General features: G+C 39.1%; 1 protein-coding gene across 2 annotated transcripts in view; it reads left to right on the top strand.

The window, feature by feature from the left end:
- Positions 1-712: 712 nt before the first annotated feature.
- XB5799637.L (provisional ortholog of gamma-aminobutyric acid type A receptor subunit pi L homeolog) overlaps positions 713-20,821 on the top strand; it is a 35,461-nt gene continuing 15,352 nt past the window's right edge. Inside the window, exons 1-5 of one of the 2 annotated variants that reach the window (XM_041568659.1) lie at positions 713-895; positions 6,194-6,251; positions 8,172-8,260; positions 9,900-10,012; positions 20,592-20,659. In XM_041568659.1, coding sequence (XP_041424593.1) covers positions 6,234-6,251; positions 8,172-8,260; positions 9,900-10,012; positions 20,592-20,659 — 288 coding nt within the window. In that variant the 5' untranslated portion in view covers positions 713-895; positions 6,194-6,233. The remainder of the gene's footprint in view (positions 896-6,193; positions 6,252-8,171; positions 8,261-9,899; positions 10,013-20,591; positions 20,660-20,821) is intronic. The other variant, XM_018226675.2, reaches the window with a different exon arrangement.

Below are 20,821 nucleotides of genomic sequence, written 5' to 3'. Positions count from 1 at the left end.
CATAGATACAAATGTAACTATTTAAGCTAAACAAGTCTCTTGGGAGTGCTGAGATTTCAGCTTAAAGGGAAATTTTACCTTCATTAGCAAAACTGTAATAACATATAAAAAAAACGGCCCTAAAACTCCCAGAAATCTGTTCAAACTTTCCTTAGCCTGCCCAATTTTGTAAAATGGACATGGTATCTAGGGAGGTGTGACGCTAAAATGAGAATGGTCAAAAACAATTTTCACCGCGTTATGCCGGGTAGATGCTTTTGTCCCTCTTTCCATATTTCAACTGTCGGGAGGTACAGTATGCAAACTGTATGTCCTGCCAGCAGTTTCATTGCAAGGTTCAGTGCATTTGCCTTTGTTTTAGTGCAAATAACACTTTAGTGGGAATGGGAATGTCATCCCATCGCTGGTTCAGCGCTATTGCATCTCTTGCTCTGTGCAAATGATCAGTTGGATCTTCCTCATAACATAAGAGAGCTTGAATGATTACAGTGCAGGGCAACAAACTTTCAGTTAACACTTGCTCCTGCAAGTATAGAGCGATATCCATTCCTTGGCCGTATAGTTCCTCTATCCAATAAACCCACTATACGGGATATAAGGGCGTCAGTTTAGTCACCTCTGGTACACACCATCTTATTACTTCCCACCCTCCTACAATATGCAGTCCCATCTCTTACAATATCATCTCTCATGCCATCAGCCTCCCCTCCTTTATCTCCTGCAGCTGTAAAACCCCAGCCACTGGCTGCAATACTGATCTAACAAAGCAGAAACATAGTGAAAGCGACTGCAAACTCTCCAAACCATCACTCCTCTCCCCGAGCAGATTTTACATTAAGGATTACACGTTCATAGCCTTCATAGGTACAGTATGTACAAGCTCCGTCCTTTGTAGGTAAGTGACCATTTTTCTGTTGTATTTGATAGAATAATCTTTGCGATACTTCAATTTCAAACACCACAAATATATATAACATGTGTTTATTTAGTAAAAGGGAATGGGTCATTTAAGGATGCTCAAGGGAAAGGGTAGGTTTCAGCACTTCTGATACACTGCCAAGTAAATACATTCAACAAGACAGAGTTGGTTGTTTGAAACTGATCAGCACCGAATCAATCTACAAAGAAAGTTTGTCTAATTCGTGGCAGGAAAGGAAATTCCCATAATTAATTTTTTTGTGTATAAAAATGCTACTACATACATTCTAGCCACATATATGTGCACTGTGCTGTACAAAAAAAGGCAGACATTAAAAAAGTAATACTTCCTTACACTGATTTGAATGTTCGGTGTGTTTTGGGGGACAGATTCACATATTACTGCAAACGTATGCTTTGTCGCCCTGTTTTGGGAGTGTTCCTTTTAAAACTGATTTCTAATACAGTATAGTTCGGGTCATATATTATATTTACAGTGGAACCTCAATTTTACATCCCCTGATTTTAAGTTTCTCCTCATTTTACATTGTTGTCTTGTGATCCCACCTATATATTATTCATAATACATTTCCCTGATTTTACATTTCCCTGGATTTTACACCATTTTATTCTGGTCCCCTGCAAAACGTAAAATTGGGGTTCTACTGTATTATATTATAATAAATAATGGTATGTAGTGTCAAAGATATTGGTATAGGTATGGGATACTTTATCCATAAACATGTTATCCAGTTAACGCTGTATTATGGGAAGACCGTCTCCCTAGAGCCCATTTTAAGCATGTAATTCTAATTTTGTTAAAAATATTTCCATGTTCTCTGTAATATTAAAAGAGTTGCTTGTACTTGATAGTAACTAAGCTGCATGAATCCATATTGGTGGCAAAACAATCCTGTTGGGTTTACATTATTTTTAGTAAACAAGGTATAGTGATCCAAATTATGGATATATCCTTTATTCAGAAAACCCCAGGTCCCAAGTATTCTAGATAATAGATCCTAGGATACTAGATACCACTTATGACAAAGGTTTTTGCAAATTTTTCATACTTTTCCTCTATTTTTATTTGTATTGCTATGGTTTTTTTTTTCTTTGATACAGTTGTATTTGCCACATGTGATTGGTCGTTGGTGGCCTGGTGGGTACCATCATGGAGTTTGCTTTGATAGCTAGTGTTAGTAGTTAAGGTAGAGGTAAACAGAACAAGTAAAATACTAATTGTGAAAAGATCATGTGTTATTATGCACTCTCCATTGCATTAATTTTGCATAAGTAAATTACCTCTAAAAACAGATGTTGAACATCAATCTTCTGTTGCTCAGCATTACAAATTTAAGAAGATGCATGTGTCTGAGATAAGTCTTTGATGAACACTGTATGAAGCTGTTCTCTCATTGACAGGAGAATTCCTGCTAATAAGGGTGAGGTCACACAGGACGTTTTTACATTTAAAACTGCGTATTCAATCGTATATACGCACAAAACGAAACCTTACTGAAAATAATGGAATACGCACGGGGCGCTTGCCATGTAGTTAAGTTTTTCAGCATTGAAGTATATGAAATCAGTAGGTTTGGAAATACGCAACGCTGAAATACACTGTGTATATATGCGCACTCCATCTCACGAGAGTTTGCCAGCCATATTGAATATTTCAATATGGCTGGCAAACTCTCGTGAGATGGAGTGCGCATATATACATAGTTGCGGTGTTGTATTCTGGTGATGTAAGTATGTTGCGTGTTGCCGGTCAGTCCGGCTACATTTTGCAGGTAAATTGCTTTTTTTCACAAAAGTTCACTAAAAATTCTTCCAAACAGAATATTGGGGCGGAAAGAGAAAAAATAGAAATGTATGTCGGGAAAAGAATAGTACAGGCTGAAAAATGCATATTATCATGCACGTATGCTTTCATTGGCGTATTTATGCTCAACCACACATTTTTAAAAATGCAAAAAACACCTTGTGTGATCTCACCTTAAAGACACTTGGTTATCCACTTATTTGACTAGGTCACTAAACGAGAGGATCTTTGCTGATATAGCCACCATTGTGTTGGTCATAATGGACTGGCCCTTGGACCAACAATAAGGGCAGAGACACACGCTGCAATCCGAGGAGATTAGTTGCCCGGCAACAAATCTCCTCTTCTTCGGGGGTCGACTAATCTCCCCGAACTGCCTCCTTGCCTTCCTGCTGGCTAGAATGAAAATCGCCGGGTGGATGACACTCGGATTGCTTGGTTTTCCAAAGTCGCCCGAAGTTTCCTAGTTTCCTCTAGCTTCATAGGCAACTTCGGACGACTTTGGAAAACCAAGCGCTCTGAATAGTGATGGGCGAATTTATTCGCCAGGTGCGAATTTGCGAAACGCCCGCGAAAATTTGCCTGAAAAAATTTGCAGGCATCAAAAAACGGGCGCCGGCGTAAAAAGTTTTGCGCATTTCACGGGAAATTCGTGAATTTTCCCACGAAACTGCGCAAATTCGCCCATCACTAGCTCCGAATGCCATCCTGTCGGCGATTTTTATTCTAACCAGCGGGAAGGCAGTTCGGGGAGATAAGTTGCCCTGAAGAAGAGGAGATTTGTCGCCGGGTGACTAATTTCCCCGAATCGCATTGTGTCTCTGCCCTAAAACAATAACAAACGCCAATGCTGGCATTGTGAGATGGTCCTTGTCCCAATGGGATTTTTAAGCCTGCATGATAGATATCTGCCAAATTTTTGGACAGATATCTGTCAGGGAGGAAGTTGGAGTATGCCCATACATGGGCAGATAAGCTGCCAACTTTGTATGAAGAGGCTTAATGGGTAGGTTGAGGTGCAGAGTGCAGTCACATCCTTAATACAACTTTGAATGAACACTAAAGGGAATAATTTTGCACCCATTAGTGTTCTTGCCCTTGTTTCTGGGTTCAGTGTACAGGTATGGGACTTGCTGTCCAAAATTCTCTGGACCTTGGGTCTGTAATTTGGATCTTTATATCTTAAGTCGTCTAGAAAATCATGTAAACGTTAAATAAACCCAATAGGCTGGTTTTGCTTCCAATAAGGATTAATTATATCTTAGTTGGGATCAAGTACAAGGTTTTATTATTACAGAGAAAAAGGAAATAATTGAAAAAAATTGGATCATATGGATAAAATGGAGCCTATGGAGATGGCCTTTGTGTAATTTGGAACTTTCTGGATAACAGGCTTCGGGATAATGGGTCTCAATCATACCTGTACTAATATTCTTTCAGCTGTTTCTAGGTGGAGCAAAAACATTTTACTCATTGTGTGCACAAATAAGCTGAAAATTAAGTTAATGTATGAGTTTGTTTACCACAGGACAGTGGGATCTGTTGTTAAGTAAACAACACAGTTTTAAAACTAAACACAGTCATTGTTTTTCAGGCACTTTTGGGTTAAGTTGTTTTAAGTTGACCATACACAGCCAGATTCACTTGTTTTTCTAGGGCTAATAATTGGGTCATTCATTGGGACTTCCAGAGACCCCCTGGACAAGAACCACATCAATGTGCTGATGCTCTCTGGTCTGAAGGGATTTTCAAACCTGCCTGTTTGCTGTCTGGCAATTGTTGGAAAGGTATCGGTTAAGCAGGCCTACCAGATAAATTGCTGATTCAGCCTGGAGGAATACGAGCCAATAAGCTAATAGCTGAACTTTGAGCTCTAAGTATATCTATAAGGCAAATCCATGGAGAAAATAAAAATATGAAATGGCAGATATGGTGACACGTATGTAGTGATTGGCGAAACGCACAGTCAACGGGAGTCAAAATTATTTTGATTCACGTCAATTTAGTCGCCTGCGACAATTTTTATACGCATGTATAAATTCGAATAATTTTGACGCACAACAATTTTTATGTGCCAAAAATTTTTTGCGGCGGCGGATTTTTTGCTGGTGAACTTTCGCTGCAGTTTTGTCAATTTAACGCTGAAATTCGCCAAAAAATTAGTGCCTGGTGAATTATATTCGCCCATCACTACATGTATGTGTTCAGAACTAGGAAAAAGTTTTCAATTATTTATTGTGAAAACAGGATTGGAAAGTGTAAATAGAGTTGGAAGGTTTTTGATTGGAGCCTTAATTGGACTTATGGCTCTGAAGGCCTTGGAGAAAGTCTTATTGTACAGTGTTGCTTTAAAAATCCATCTCTATATTTGCTGGACGACATCTCCCATCATGCATGGATAATATGTTGGGGAATGCTGTGAGCTCAACAGCAACTGGGTGGAGCAATGTCGTTATGGAAGGTTTATGTTCTGGTTAACTGACTGTTTTAAGTTCATAAACCATTTATGTTATAAAAATCTGATTCCTTCCTTATTGAGAGCATAAAGTTATTTCAAATCAGCCTCCAAAGCCAGTCAAGTGTGAAATTAAGTACATTTGAACAGTTTTGCTTATTTAGATCCAAATGATACTGTATGTTGGTTAAATGCCAGCTCAACCAGGCATGGAGTAATGCCCGAGGCAGAATGCTCTTATTTGGAAATACGATAATTATTCCAAAGGAAGGCGCATTGTTATTTTTTTTTCAACTTAATATGAGCAAGAACTATATTCAGTGTTTTATTCCAGTAGGCTCACATTTTCCCTTCTTAGTGCTTTTACTCGGTGGTTATTAAAAGGGATATAGAATTTCCCTAAACCTAATTCTTTTAGGTCCTGAGCTCTCCAAAGCAAAAAAAAATGTTTATTTTGCTGTAAGAACCTACAGTATCTCAACGGTTGCTGAACCCATAAACATATTACTAATATACTATAGACTGTTGTGAGTTGTGAGCTTGTAAAGGTGTTCAAATTTTCCAAAAAGGGTTTTTTAAAAAAAACAGATCGTGATTTATTAGTAAAAAAACTTGGGGTCCAATATAAGTAGCCCCAGTTGAAGGGCAAGCTACAGTTACATGCAAAGGATGTGGATAAAACAAGAAAAAGTGTTCCAAACAAGTAATTCTAAAAATTAAAAAATACTTTTTTATTGGGACATAGAGAGCCTGACGCGTTTTGTGCTCTGTGCTTACTCATAGTAAGTGCCCCATTATGCATGAAACACATCAGGCTCTCTATGTCCTTATGTCCTTTTTTACTGTTATAATTACTTGCTTGGAACACTTTATCTTGACGTATCCACATCCTTTGCATGTAACTGTTGTGAGCTGTAGACCAACAAAATTGAATGGGTAGAACACCACTGCCGTGGAAGGTTTATGTCTGCTCTGAATACATTTTTTTCCAGCAGGAAACACCCAGAAACCATTATTCCACCCTTCTGATAGTTGATGACTGCTGTAGAATTGGTAAGCAGAGTTCCCATGGGGAATCCTCTTGCATCTGTAATTAAGCTTTAATAAGAGTTAATTGACAAGTATACAGTGCCTTCATGCAACACTGTTATGTAAGGTTTATATCTACTACATCTCATGTAAGTGAAGTCACAATGCATCGGATAAATACTGCTGAGCATGCAGTACATGTAGGGGAACAGCAGGTTAATAGATACTAATGTTTATCCCTTTTACAAATATTTTGTCAAAAACCCTGTCCAATGCTGGTAGCATTGTATTCATGGGGCAAATACAGGTTCTGTTCTGTATCAGAGACCTGCGATCTGCTCCGTTTCGCAATAGCGCTCTCTCGCACTAGTAAAGCCGAATTTCCAGTTTAAAAACCGGAAATTCGGCTCTTAAAGGCACAGGAGCGGCTTCTTGCCGCCTCCCTGGCGCTGCTGCCTGAAGCGAGTTGCTCAACACGCCCTGCCTGCGATAAGTCTTTGAGGGTTATTTACTAAAACTATTCTCTTCTCTTATAAGAAACAAACTCAACCTAACTCCCATCCACGAATTTGGTTAATTTACTAATGATTAAACTCAAAAAAATCAAAAAGAAAAAAAAAAAAAATAGAAAAATTTGAGGCTTTATGAATATCTCGAATTTTATAGGCTGAAATACCTCAAGTTGATAGGCTTAGAAACTTAGCATACCTCAAATTATCAAGTATTTGAGCTAAAACACCCCAAAATTGTGAAGGCAAAAAACATCATCAAATACTTAGGGACCTCTGCCATTGACTTTTACATGAATTCAACAGGTTTTAGCTGGTGTATTTTATGATTTGGATTTTTTGCTACTTTAGGGCATAGTAAATCTCGACAAATTCTAGGTTTTTTTTTATTTTTAGTGGAAAAATAGAATAAATAGACCCCTTTGTGAGCAGGGCCGGGTGTAAATTGCAAAAGACATAGCCGATGTGCCTGGTTTTTTCATACTGCACCCTGCCATGAACATATTAAAGGAGAACTAAAGCTCAATTTAAAAAGTAGAGCAGAAATATTGTACACTATGCACTGGAGTAATTATAGAGGAAGCAGACTCATCAGCTCATATATCAAGAAAACCTCATTTTCTGCTTAATGATATGTGACGACCCCTAAGCTTAGCATCTTAACTACTGCTCAAAGCCCACTGAGCATGTGCAGTGCCACTGACACTCCTAACATAATCCAAGATGGGAAACTGCTGTGATAACTACTGTGCCTGGATCATTATTAGTATAGAGATGCTGCTGAACCTTTAGGTTTGGTTCAATAAGTTCAGTATATATACTGTATAATATGGTGTTTCTAGCTATATTCATATTTATGGTTTAATGCTACCTTAAATAGCCTCCATATGTTTCTATCCACTTTATAAGTAGCTCAGTCCAAACTTAGATTCGAATTCGATCAAATACGATGTTACTTCGATTCAAACTATTCGAACGAGTATGGCCTATTCACCCACAGAAAAAAACATAGAATTTTTTTAATACATTTCGGTTGGTCTTTTTTAATTCAAATTTCAAAGTTATGTGAGTTCAAAAAAACTCCCATTACTTTGAAATTCGTCCCTTGATAAATCTGCCCCTTAAAATGATATAAAAGTGACCCTTTTCGTATATAGTCATATATTATAATACGCAAGGGCCATGAAAATGTCACTTGTGTCTCATGACCTATTTAAACTTGCAATTTTAAAAAAAAATCTATTCCTCGTTGTCAAGTACAAGGATGTTAAAAGTCTCTTTGAGATTCCATTGCCTGTACAAATCTGCTAGGCCTCACGGCCTTGTCCTTTTATAGATTGGTAAATTATTCTTTTAAAAACATATATTTTATTGTCTAAACTAGATATTAGCGCATTGGTGTCATGATACTAAACAGTCTCATTTGTCATTTCAGGAAATTTTGCCATTGCAGCTTCTATTCCCAGATCCAGCCATGTATTTTCCATACAGAGAGAACACTGCGTACCTATTAATCATCTGCAGGTAATACATTCTCATCTAAAGACACCGGTATCTGCAAATCTATTATAAAATGGTATTGCACAGCCTAAAGCAGCATTATAATGTAAATTGACCCGTTTTGATCTGGTTGGAGTGCAATTTCAATTTGTAGATGTACACAATGATTAATAGTTAAAATGGCAGAAATTTTGGCAGAAGGCTTTTGAAATGATTATTTGGCAGGTTAAACATTGCGAAAATGGGGGGCCCATTTATTAAAGGTCGAATTTTAATGGAATTAAAGCTTTCTGAAACCACGATTAAATTCTATTTCCCCAAAATCAGGAATGCCATGAAAATTATTAAAAGATCTGAATATAAAATTTACGAATGGATAAATGTGCTGAACCTCTAAAAATTTTTTAGGATAATTACAAAATCCCCCCCTTCGAAAACCTCTAAAAGTCTGAATGGCTAAATAAAGTTCCAATTGGATCAGCGCAGCTCCTATTGACTTCTCTGGGACCTCAATTGCTTTTACTTGGAGTAGTTTTGTATTAGAGTTTTTCGTGTTTTTTACACTTAAGGGTCTATTTATAAAATGTTCTCCAAGTTTCGCCGCAAAAATGATGCCCATAGACCCCAATGGGTGAAAAAAATTGTCAAGCGTCAAGAACAATTTGTCATCTGTCATTTGACTTCAATGCATTTCAGCTAGTTTTTGTCGTTTCGCAAATTTTCAGCGAAGGAAAATGGGTCAGATTCACCTATCACTAATGGTGATCTGCGCTGGTTTTCCCACGATAATCTGAAAGTCAGAGTTTTCCTACGACAACTTGAAAAAAATCAAACTCAAAGAATTCAAACAATTCGAATTGAGCACAATTTTGAAAATTTTCCCCCACCAACGTTTTTGAGCTGATTTTTTGATAAATGAGTTAAATTCACGGATGGGGAGTTAGGTCAACCTCTGCCATTGACTTCTACATGACCTCGATTGGTTTAGCTGGAGTATTTTTGGATTTGGATTTTTAGCAGCTTTGGGGAATAATAAATCTGTAAAACGAACATGTTACAGTATAACAACTTTGAGTGTTCAAGAATTGAAACCTTTGTTAAACTCAAAATAAATAAATAAATTCAAGTTTTCTCTGTCAAAACCTCTGCTAGAAAAAAATTGAGGCTTTATAAATACTGTAGGTTGCTAAATGTACATAAATATTTTGATGAGTAGTTTTTTTAGTGTCAGTATCACTTTGAAATATATATAAAACACATCATGGCAACTAATATTAAACCCTCTAGAAAACATTCCCACTGCACACCCAGCTCTGTTACAGAAGCAAGATACTTAACCAATGAAAATGCTGAATACAAACCAGCAATTAGTCATTTTGCTCTTATATTCAGAGATTGCTGTGCAGTTTTGACATCTTGGTATTTACTGTAATCAAAATCAGAAGCAGCAGATGTAATGTGAAGAATACAACCCTGATGTTAATGACCTATATATAAGATTATAGTATGATCTGTAAAAATGCAATCCATTGTGTTTACATTCCCTTTAAGAAAGCGAGCACATGGCTGTGTTTCGCTTTAGATGTGCATACATGAATTGGCACATTAATTATTTTTCCATTGAGATTGCAGAAAATAAAATTTGTTTCCTAATTTCCACCAGTATTATGACATGTTCAGCTGTTAATGCAGAAGAAAAGGAAGGTGAAATTCTGCCTCCAACAATTCAAAAGCTCATGAAAGGATACAACAAATACCTACGTCCCTTTTTTGACAGTAAGTAGCACGCAGTATATTTTATAAAGTCTTTTTTTATTGCTGAAATGCCCAATGCACTTTTGCAGAAAATCTGTGTATTTGTTACATTGCTCATTTAAAGGGAATAAATATCTTCCCTAAAACCGACTCTTTTGTGCTTGCTAGGTATTTCAAACTTAATTACACATGCAAAAGAATTCTTGAATCATGACTACAGCTGGCACTCTTTAAGGTCTTCATAGTCAGAGAAAAAAGGATATACTGGGGACAGAGAGAGATAGAGAGTCTGGCTGTAATTGAGAGGTTCAGAGGTTTCGAGCAAAAATCGGAGGTTTTGGTAAAAAATCGTGAAAATCGGGTGAAACCTCCGAAAAAATCATGAAAATCTGAGTTTTTACCGCAAAGCAAATTTTCGGGAAAATGTAATAATAAATAAGCGTTAAAAACCCGAGCGGCTTAGATAGGAGTTTGTAGCAGACAATATTGAGATAAGTTCGGACCTTGATAAATAACCCCCCAAGTGTGGTTCGGGAAAAATAGTGACTTGGCTAAAAAATGCACCCAGAATCATATACGGGGAGGTTAGATTTGTTTGAGGAGTTCAACATAACCTGCGTCCCTCCTGGAATAACTGTTGCTGAATCTGTACACTTGCCATTATAAAAAACACAGCAAACACCCTCCAAAGCATACAAATTAGCAAATGTGTATGTCTGTGGAAGGGTGTCCAAATAAAAACACCTTTAACCTTAAAACAAATGAACAGTTTTGAATAATCAGCAGGAGGTATTATACAGCTTCTCCAGATAACGCCCCCTAGAGAGCTGTGCAGAGATTGCGCTCAACAACATCAGACAGATATTTATTTTATATATCTGCTTATTTACATTTCCCTCTGGTTATGTGCTCAGAATTCATCAGTCAGCGCAATATATATCCTAATGAATTATTAATAAATATGTGCATTAAAAACAGCACGGAAACGCCACACTTATAAGTGAGCAAAAAATTAATTTTCAGTAGGTTGTCATTTTTCCACTGTTTTTCATCCAAAATTCTGTTTTAGCGTTCAGATGAGTAAAGCTGCTAATTCAATAATATATTCCTGAAAAGCACGGCAGCCTCTTATAAATTGTGGGTCCTGTAAAGCTTTAGATAACAAGCTATTAATAAATAATAGTTGCTATTTGTGAAAGCAACAGTAGCATTGCACAGCAAATACAATCATGCATCACAGTTCTTTGAAGAGATAAAACTTGATGGGTAATAGTTGTGTACAAGGGTGTAAATAATTGTGTAGGACACTTCATAAGCAAGACAAAAGGGTTTGTTTAACAAATGCCAGGCCTACAAGCTAATCATGTTGTTGGCATAATATACTATATATGTTTCTACTTGGCGCTAGTGCAGTTCTACGCCACATTTTTACATGGGCCGTCTGGTTCAAAACTTCCTGTCTGACAAAAATTCCAAAAAAAAAGAGTCAACATCCACATGGTGCTTCTTTCTGGGGGTTTATTGCACCTTGAGTCCATCACCCCATTATAAGTGAGCCCTATATAATGGTTCTTGGTAGACATAAGAAAAGTGGCATATGAAGATATTTCAGCCACATTATCCTCAAAACTCCCACCAAAAGTGACATATTTGGTGGAATCATTTGGTTTAGCCAGTGCTCCATCGGCAGCTGTTAAAATTCCATAATAAAAGAATAAAACATGAAGACCAGTTGCCTTATAATACCTCAGTCTACATCATAGTAACTAAATAGTACTAAATTCATTACAAGGTAAAGTACTTCTTTAACCCACAAATTGTAGTTTGCAAGTTGGAAATCACTGATGTAAATAATAATAATATTGCCAAATTAATATTACTTCTATTTATATGTCCTGCGTATGGGAGGTACTTGCTGGGAAATGGGTGGAGTTTGGGAGATTCAGAGTCATGTTTAGGTGTGACTTCTCGTGTGGTCAATAGTGATAACCAACCTTTCTTTAAATTGGTCCAGTTTTACTCAAGCAACATTAAGGGGCCTATTCACAAAGGGTCGAATATCGAGGGTTAATTAACCCTCGATATTCGACTGGGAATTAAAATCCTTCGACTTCGAATATCGAAGTCGAAGGATTTTAGCGCAAATAGTGCGATCGAACGATCGAAGGATTATTCCTTCGATCGAACAATAAAATCCTTTGAATCGAACGATTCGAAGGATTTAAATCCAACAATCGAAGGAATATCCTTCGATCAAAAAAACGTAGGCAAGCCTATGGGGACCTTCCCCATAGGCTAACATTGAGTTCGGTAGCTTTTAGATGGCGAACTAGGGGGTCGAAGTTTTTTCTTAAAGAGACAGTACTTCGACTATCGAATGGTCGAATAGTCGAACGATTTTTAGTTCGAATCCTTCGATTCGAAGTCGAAGTCGTAGTCGAAGGTCGTAGTAGCCCATTCGATGGTCGAATCCTTCACTCGAAGTTAGTGAATCGGCCCCCAAGTTATGCATAATGGTTGACCAGTCTGCATCTACAATTTTTTGCAAGCCTCGTGGCCTTTGATTATTGGCAGCACTGGATTTATAACCAGCAATGCCCTAGGCCAAGGGTTTCAATCTTTTTTACCCATGAGCCATATTCACATATAAAGAGAGTTGAGGAGCAACACAAGCATGCAAATAGTTCCTGGGGTGCTAAGTGATTGGCTATTTGGTAGGCACCTATATGGACTGGCAGTCTTCAGTAGGCTTTATTTGTGTTCAAACCTGGGTTGTATGCAACTAAAACTTGCCTCCATGCCTGGAATTCAAAAATAAGCACCTGCTTTGAGGTCACTGAGAGCAACATCCAAGGGGTTGGTTGAGCAACATGTTCACGAGCCACGGGTTGGGAGCACTGACCTAGGCAGGACTCATTGTCCGTTCTCTCTACCAGATCAGCACAACAGTAATACATATCTTTTGTAGTTTCCATATTAATTGCAAGTTGAACATAATTGCCATTGGTCCCTTTTCTTTAAATTCAAACTCTAAATTCACATTCAAGGCAGCACTGATGTTACTGATTATGTGAGCTTGGGCACAGCCGTGTGTACATAGCCAGATGGAATGTGCCATCAGTAAAGGAACAGCACTGCTTTCTAATCAACGCTCTTAAGGGTTATTTGCGGGAAAGGGTTTCATAAAATAGCATCATTGAGAAAATACACAGTTTAGAATGTTTTACAGCATGAAGTGGTTTATGGAGTGGCTCTTTCTTCATAAATAACTACATATTTGTACAATATGTGCACATTATTTATTTTTTCCCTTATGAAAGTAAACACAGTTCTACAGCCCTAATGGTTTTAAGCCCTCATTACAGAAGCAATGAAAATAAATGATCTGCGCTTGTCGGCATGCTGCGAAAAATCATTTAGAAAAGTTACAGTTTCAGCGACGAGCAATGGTCCAAATAACTTTCAGAAATTGACAGCTAATGGGGGCATTCAGTCTTGTCTCATAAATAGGCAGAGGGGATTGAATAAAGGGGATGTAAACCCTCCAGAAGTTTTTCCTACTGCACTTTCTAAATCAGATGGTCCATACACAGAAGGATTCTCCAGTCCTGATAGAAAGGACATATGCAGCAATTCTGGTAGTAATAATAATAATAATAATGCTTCTGATGAATAATTCTTGAGCTGGTGTTGCTTCCAGGGACAGTCAGTGTTCCTACTGAAGACATGGGATATTTGATGGACTATCCGAATAGTTTTGGTCATCGAGTGTGCCTCTATACAGTATTTAGGCCATGCAGCTGATCCAACAAAACAATGCTCATTTGGCTCAGGCAAGCTCCTGATTCACCAGTTAGAGCAGTGATCACCAGGACCGCCATCAGAAATCACAGGGCCCCATACGACAACATTTCCTGGGCCCCCTGAGCTGTGCCCACTGCAAGCCCCACCTACAGGTCTGCCCTCCCCGCCCCACAGGTCCGCCCCCCACCACACAGTTATAAAATCCCAAAAAAATATTGGTGGCTAGGGTTCCCACATTTTTATAAAAAAGAAAAAGATATTGGTGGTCAGGGCCCCCCATAAAAAACATTTGTGGCAAGAACCCCCCCATTAAAAAATATTGGTGTCTAGGACCCCACATGAGAAAAAAAAATTGGTGGCCAAAATTGGTGGCTAGGCCCCCCCCCACATTATAAGAAAATTGGGCCCGACTAATCAAGTAAGTGTGGGATGGCCGGGCCCCCCTTACCCTCGGGCCCCCTACAACTCTCCCCCCTGTCCCCCCCTGATGGCTGCCCTGGTGATCACCAACCAGTGGATCGCAAGTAACATGTTACTCACCAATCGCTTGGATGTTGCTCCCAGTTGCCTCAAAGCAGGTGCTTATTTTTGAATTTATGGTTTGCAGGCAAGTTTTGGTTGTATAAAAACCAGGTGCCAGGTGTACTGCCAAACAAAACCTCCTAAAAGCTGTCAGACCACATCAGGACAAATGGCCAATCACACCAGGATGTTTTGCATGTTTGTGTTGCTCCCCAACTCTATTTACATTGAATGCTTCTCATGGGTATAAAAGGTTGGGGGATTAAATTAGAGCATATGTTTATAGACCTGAAGTAGCGATTACCAAATTTTTTCGCCAGACATGGATTTGCAGCGAAATTCTGCATTTTGCCTTCTGTGAATCTGTGGGGAAGTTTCACAGCGAAAAATGTTGCCACGACTACAAATTCGCTGAGACAAACAATCGCCACAAGAAGAAAAGAATGCCCATTGACTTTAATGCATTTGGATAAAAATGTTGCTGTGACATAAAAGCCGCCAAGACAAAAAAGTCAGCTCAAGAATAAATCCATTAAATTTAATTTGGAGTGAGAAAAAAAGGTTGTAAAAAAAATTGTCGATTGTTGGCTTCAATGTGTTCCGCAAATTTTTGCAGTTTTGCATATTTTTCAGATTCACTCATCACTAACTGTAAGGCTCTGAGCAATGATGGAGTAGGGTGCTGGGGGCCAACCAGCCAACTCTCCAGACTAAATGTATTTCTTTCTTCACCCACCTTGTTTATTCTCCTCATAGCCTCTTCCTTTTACATACTTCCATCTTTCTTGTTGTCTATTTCTCTATTGTTCTCATATAAAAATTGGGAATGGCCATGGGATAGTTATACATGGCCAAATGGCTAGGTCTGCAAAAGGGCCCATTGACCGGGATTTTTCCTGGTATCTTGGTGGGCCAGTCCAACACTGGCTCTGAAAAGTGTGTTTGTTAATATGGGAAGAGTGGGTTTCAATGAACAAACCTTGGACAGAAACTGGGCCAAGGCAATTCCTAATCATTTCTTGGCTTTGCTCTCACAGTGTTTATTCAGAAAATGGAAAAAAATAAAGTCATAAACGAGAAGACAGCTAGCAGGCACAGCTGTGTAATTGCTGCAAGGAACAAACAATAAATACTCTTGACACAGTTGGCAAGTAAAGAGCTTAGGAATGGACACCAAAGACCAATAGAGTTTACTGCTGCTATAGGCTTTCCAAGAACATCTGCAGGTGCAGAAACTTGGGCAGCATGGGCTTATCATATGCAGTTTATTTATGGATTATTTAGAAGATTGGATATTTGTTGTGCCCTTTGTTTTGTTCCCCTGAAAAGCTTGCTGGTAATTACTGCATCTTATTTACTTTTCTCCTGCAAAAGAAAGTCCAGGTGCTGATGTGTGCTATGAAAATGCTCACTGAATGGGGTAGCATAAGTACACAATTGGCGCCGTCTTATTATAGGGGGCCGCTAATACTGTTCTCCCACATGAAATATTTATTGTTGTTCTATACAATGTATGTATTCCATGCAATGTTAGACTGGGCCAACTAGGACCCACCTGGGAACCTGACATCTGACAAGGCCCCACTCACAACAATTAGTCCATTTATCCCCAACCAGTGGCTTCCAGCAACATGTTGTTCACCAACCCCTTGGATGTTGCTCCCAGTGGCCTCAAAGCAGGTGCTTATTTTGGAATTCCAGGCTTGGAGGCAAGTTTTGATTGCATATAAACCAGGTGAACTGCCAAAGAGAGCCTCCTCTAGGCTGCCAGTCAGCATATGGGCTGCCAATCACAGCCATAGGGATTTTTTCATGCTTGATGTCGGCTGACTAAGGCTGGATTCCACCAGGAGATCCTCTGATACTCTGGCAGCCCAGTATGAACTTGATTACATCTAGTGATGGGCGAATTTATTTGCCAGGCGCGAATTCACAGCGAATTTGCGAGATTCGCCGCCAGCGAATAAATTCGCGAAACGCACAATTTTTTTTTCGAAAAAACGGACGCCGACGTCAAAAACGGGCGCCAGCGTCGGAAAATTCCCTCGGCGGCAGCGTCAAAACGAGGCGCCGGCGCGTTTTCGCGGATTTTTCGCCATTTTGAGAATTTCGCGCGAAATTTCGAATTTTTCGGCGAAGCAAAACGGCGCAAATTCGCCCATCACTAATTACATCCCATTGTGACTTTCTAGGAGAGGGGCTTCCATATTCTGTATCTGTGTAAGGTGTTACTCCATGTTGCAGCAGGCTCCCCATGGGCCATGTGAGCCATCCATTACAACATAGTTAGACTAAAGAGGAGGGACTACTGTTGAGTGTGGACATTAGATGACCCTGGTCCTAGTAAATGGCTAGAGCACTAAGGGGTGCAAACATACAGGGCTGCTCGGGACCTGGAGTCTTCCAGATAAGGGATCTTTCCTTAATTTGGATATTCAACCTTTAAAGGGGAACTCTGGCTTCCAAATCAAAATTTGACAGAAACTCTGAATATACCATCACAGATGGTTAGATGTTTCTTCAAAAAGTATAAATAAATGCCATTTTCTATGCTGAAATCCAGCTGGTTAATGGTTCTTCTCTTTCATTTGAAATCCTGGCAGGGAAGGAGGGACTAAACACTGATTGTGACAAATTGTGACAACTTCTCCACAGCTTACAGACAGCATGCAGGAACTACATAACCCACAATGCATTGCACTGTGATGTTCCTTTCCGTATTGAAATCACATGTGCAGGGAATTGTGGGGTTAAGAGGATGCAGGGTAAGGACAGCTGGCTGTTGATACAAAGTAACAGTAGTCAGTCAGCTCAGCAAAGTAGTCAGAGAGATCACAGGAGAGCAGGGGGCTAGTCTTAGGGAAATGTTCCAAACCATTACAAATCATGAAAAGTCTGCTTGAAATGATGTTTACTTTTCAAAAAGCTTAAGTTATGTTTGTGTGGAGTTCCCCTTTAAGTCTAGTAAAAATATTTAAACTAAGGATGTACCAAATCCAGGATTTGGTTCGGGATTCGGCTTTTTTCAGCAGGATTCGACCGAATCCTTCGGCGTGGCTGAACCAAATCCTAATTTGCATATACAAATTAGGGGTGGGGAGGGAAATTGCGTGACTTTTTGTCACAAAACAAGGAAGTAAAACATTTTTCCCCTTCCCACATCTAATTTGAATATGCAAATTAGGATTCAGATTCGGTTTGGTATTCGGCCGCATCTTTCGTGAAGGATTAGGAGTTTCGGCCGAATCCAAAATAGTGGATTCAGTGCGTTCCTAATTTAAACATTAATTAAACCTAATTATATTAACTTAGGAGCAAGTAAACTGTTTTTTTTATAACAGAGAAAAAGGGAACCTTTTCATAATGCTGAGCTTTTTGGATAATAGATCCTATACCTGTATATGTTTGGGACACAGAATTATTCAATTTAATGGAATGGCCTAAGCAGATTTTCTATAGGGCCCGGTAGCTTTTAGTTCCATCACTCAGTTAAAAAATGAATCAAACAATGAAATTGTATTAGAGAAACATAATGTAGTGGGGACATTGCAGCTCTCTATGTACTGCAGCTCTATTTATATTATATATTCGAGCGGCACTGGAAGCTCATAAAAGATCATGAAACGGAAAAATCACAGCAATGTAGAAATAACATTGATCGCCATCGGAGTGACATACTCTTTACATCAAATACACCATGACTGAGGATAATATCAGCCACATACACTAGTGCCCTTGCTAGCTCAACGCCAGTAGTGTACTAAAAAGCATTGTATAACTGATTTCTCAGGGGATACTTATGGCAAGTGAAGTAAATGAGCCAGGGAATGGCATGTCCCATTATCAGGGAGTACGGCACATTCTCATGTCATTCCTCCTTCATAATGATGAACAATGATGAACAATGATGTGTATTGCTGACCGTGTAATATTCCTTGTGGAGTGGAACAACCACTGGCTCGACAGATGTACTTTACACAGTACAGCATTCAATAGGATTTTATTAGACTTGGTTTTTTTTTTGAAAAGTAACAATAACGACAAGTACGGATCTTTACCTCCATTGTTTGTCAGCATAAAGCCAACAGGGGCACACACAGGGGAGACCAACTTGTGCCTTAAATGGCCTGTATAATGTGTTTATTTTCAACTGCAGTTGTGATATAGCTTAGCAATATTGTTTCCATGAACGTGTTACATAAACCTTACTTATTCATGTGTTATATTTAGCTTTATACAGGTATGGGACCTGTTATCCAGAATGCTAGGGACCTGGGTTTTCATGATAACAGGTCATAATTTAGATCAGTGATCCCCAACCAGTAGCTCGCGAGCAACATATTGCTCTCCAACCCCTTGAATGTTGCTCTCTGTGTCCTCAGAGCAGATGCTTATTTTTGAATTCCAGGCTTGGAAGCAAGTTTTAATTGCATAAAAATTAAGTATAGTACCAAGCAGAGCCTCTTGTAGGCTTCCAGTCCACATAGGGGCAACCAAATGGCCAATCACAGCCCTTATTTGGCACCCCAAGGGACTATTTTATGCTTGTGTTGCTCTCCATCTCTTTTTACATTTGAATGTGGCTCACGGGTAAAAAAAGGTTGGGGACCCCTGATTTAGATCCTCATACCTTAAAGGAAAACTATACCCCCCAAACAATGTAGGTCTCTATTAAAAGATACTGAGTAAAACAGCTCATGTGTAAAACCCTGCTTCATGTAAATGAACCATTATCATAATAATATACTTTTTTAGTAGTATGTGCCATTGGGTAATCATAAATAGAAAATTGCCATTTTAAAAAATAAGGGCCGCCCCCTGAGATCGTAAGATTCACTGAGTACACATACAAACCACATGTTAGGTCACATGAGCCAATTAACAGACAGAGTTCTGCCTTTTGCTTCCTCACTTCTTCCTGTTACAGTTAGAGTTGTAGTATTTCTGGTCAGGTGATCTCTGAGGCAGCACAGATAGAGTCACGAAATGGTGGCTCAAGGCAAGAGATGTAAAAGGGCAATATTTATGTAAATATATATTTCAGTTTGGTAAGATTCTTTTATATGTCATTCAATTTGATATAAACTATCTGTTGCGTAAGTATTAATTTTGGGGGTATAGTTTTCCTTTAAGTATTGTGTACTTCGACTAGGGAATAGTCCAAATTCGATTTGAATTTGAAAAAAATTTAAAATTGACTTGGACCATTCACCAGCTAAAACTCGCCGAATTGCTGTTTTAGCCTTATGGGGACCTCCTAGAACCTATTTGGAGTAAAAAGTTTTTTTTGGGAAAACCTTTGAATCGAATTCGATCAAATGCGCTATTTCTTTTGATTCGTACAATTAGAATTCGACTAAATACAGACCTATTCGATCGAAAACGGACCTATTCGTCCAAAAAAACGTCGACTTAATTTCGGTTGATCTTTTTGAATTTGAATTTCGACGTTTTTTCAATTCGAAATCCGACCCTTGATAAATATGCCCCTAAATAAACCCAACAGGATTGTTTTGCCTCCAATAAGGATTAATTATATCTTAGTTGGGATCAAGTAGAAACAATGTCCCTTAGGATGAGATTTCTGCAGCAATGGGCACTTCGCTCTTTAGTGAATCTGCCCCCTGGTGTTATATGGTGTTTCCCCTTATGTTACACTGCTGAGTCAACAGGGAAGCCTACCTCCCCCTAAAAAATCTCACTCCACTGTATATTATGGTAAAAGGCAGAGTACCCCAGAGGTTGGTATAGCTACTAACAAGGCAACCTTTAGAGCAGGATTTCAAAGTTGCAAAGAATTACTCTAGGCATTTGATGGCCTGCCTGCCAGGAGTCACAGTCCCCAACAGTTACAGAGGGTCAGGTTTGAAACCCTATAACTACTAAGACTTATCCAGGGGTGATCCTGGGCATTTTGGCGCCTGAGGCGGCCTTTCTTTTGCCACCCCCCACCCCTCCCTACGGCACTCACATTTTCAGGGCCTGAGGGGGTTGGGGCAGTCCACGTCGCTACCTGCCTAGCTAGTGCTCCACTAGAAGAGTCAAATTTCCAGGTTGAAAAAATTCGGCTCTTAGTAACCAGGAGAGCCATTTTTATCGCCCCTGGTAACCAGGGGGGGTGCTACCGCCTGAGGCGGGTGCCTCAACTCGCCTCATTGGTGGAGATCCCCTGGATTTATCTTTATCTGCTGTCCAGGTCTATATAATTAGAGATATACATATGTTGATAAATCATTTAGGTGATGACTATGAATATTGCAATTTATCTTTTTAGACGGACCTGTTACAGTTGGAATGAGCTTGGACATTGCCAGCATTGACACAATATCAGAAATAAACATGGTAAGTAGTGACGGGTGAATAAATTTGGCAGATGCGAATTTGCAGCGAATTTGCGGCAAATAAATTTGCAAAACTGCAAAAAAAATTTGGACACGCGTCAGAATAGATGCGCGCATAAAAACTGTCGCACATCAAAATTGCCCATTTACTTTAATACATTTG

This window comes from Xenopus laevis, chromosome 7L (assembly GCF_017654675.1).
Source record: "Xenopus laevis strain J_2021 chromosome 7L, Xenopus_laevis_v10.1, whole genome shotgun sequence".
Taxonomy (NCBI): domain Eukaryota; kingdom Metazoa; phylum Chordata; class Amphibia; order Anura; family Pipidae; genus Xenopus; species Xenopus laevis.
Note: the sequence above shows the minus strand (reverse complement) of the source record. Positions and strands in the feature narration are given on the sequence as shown.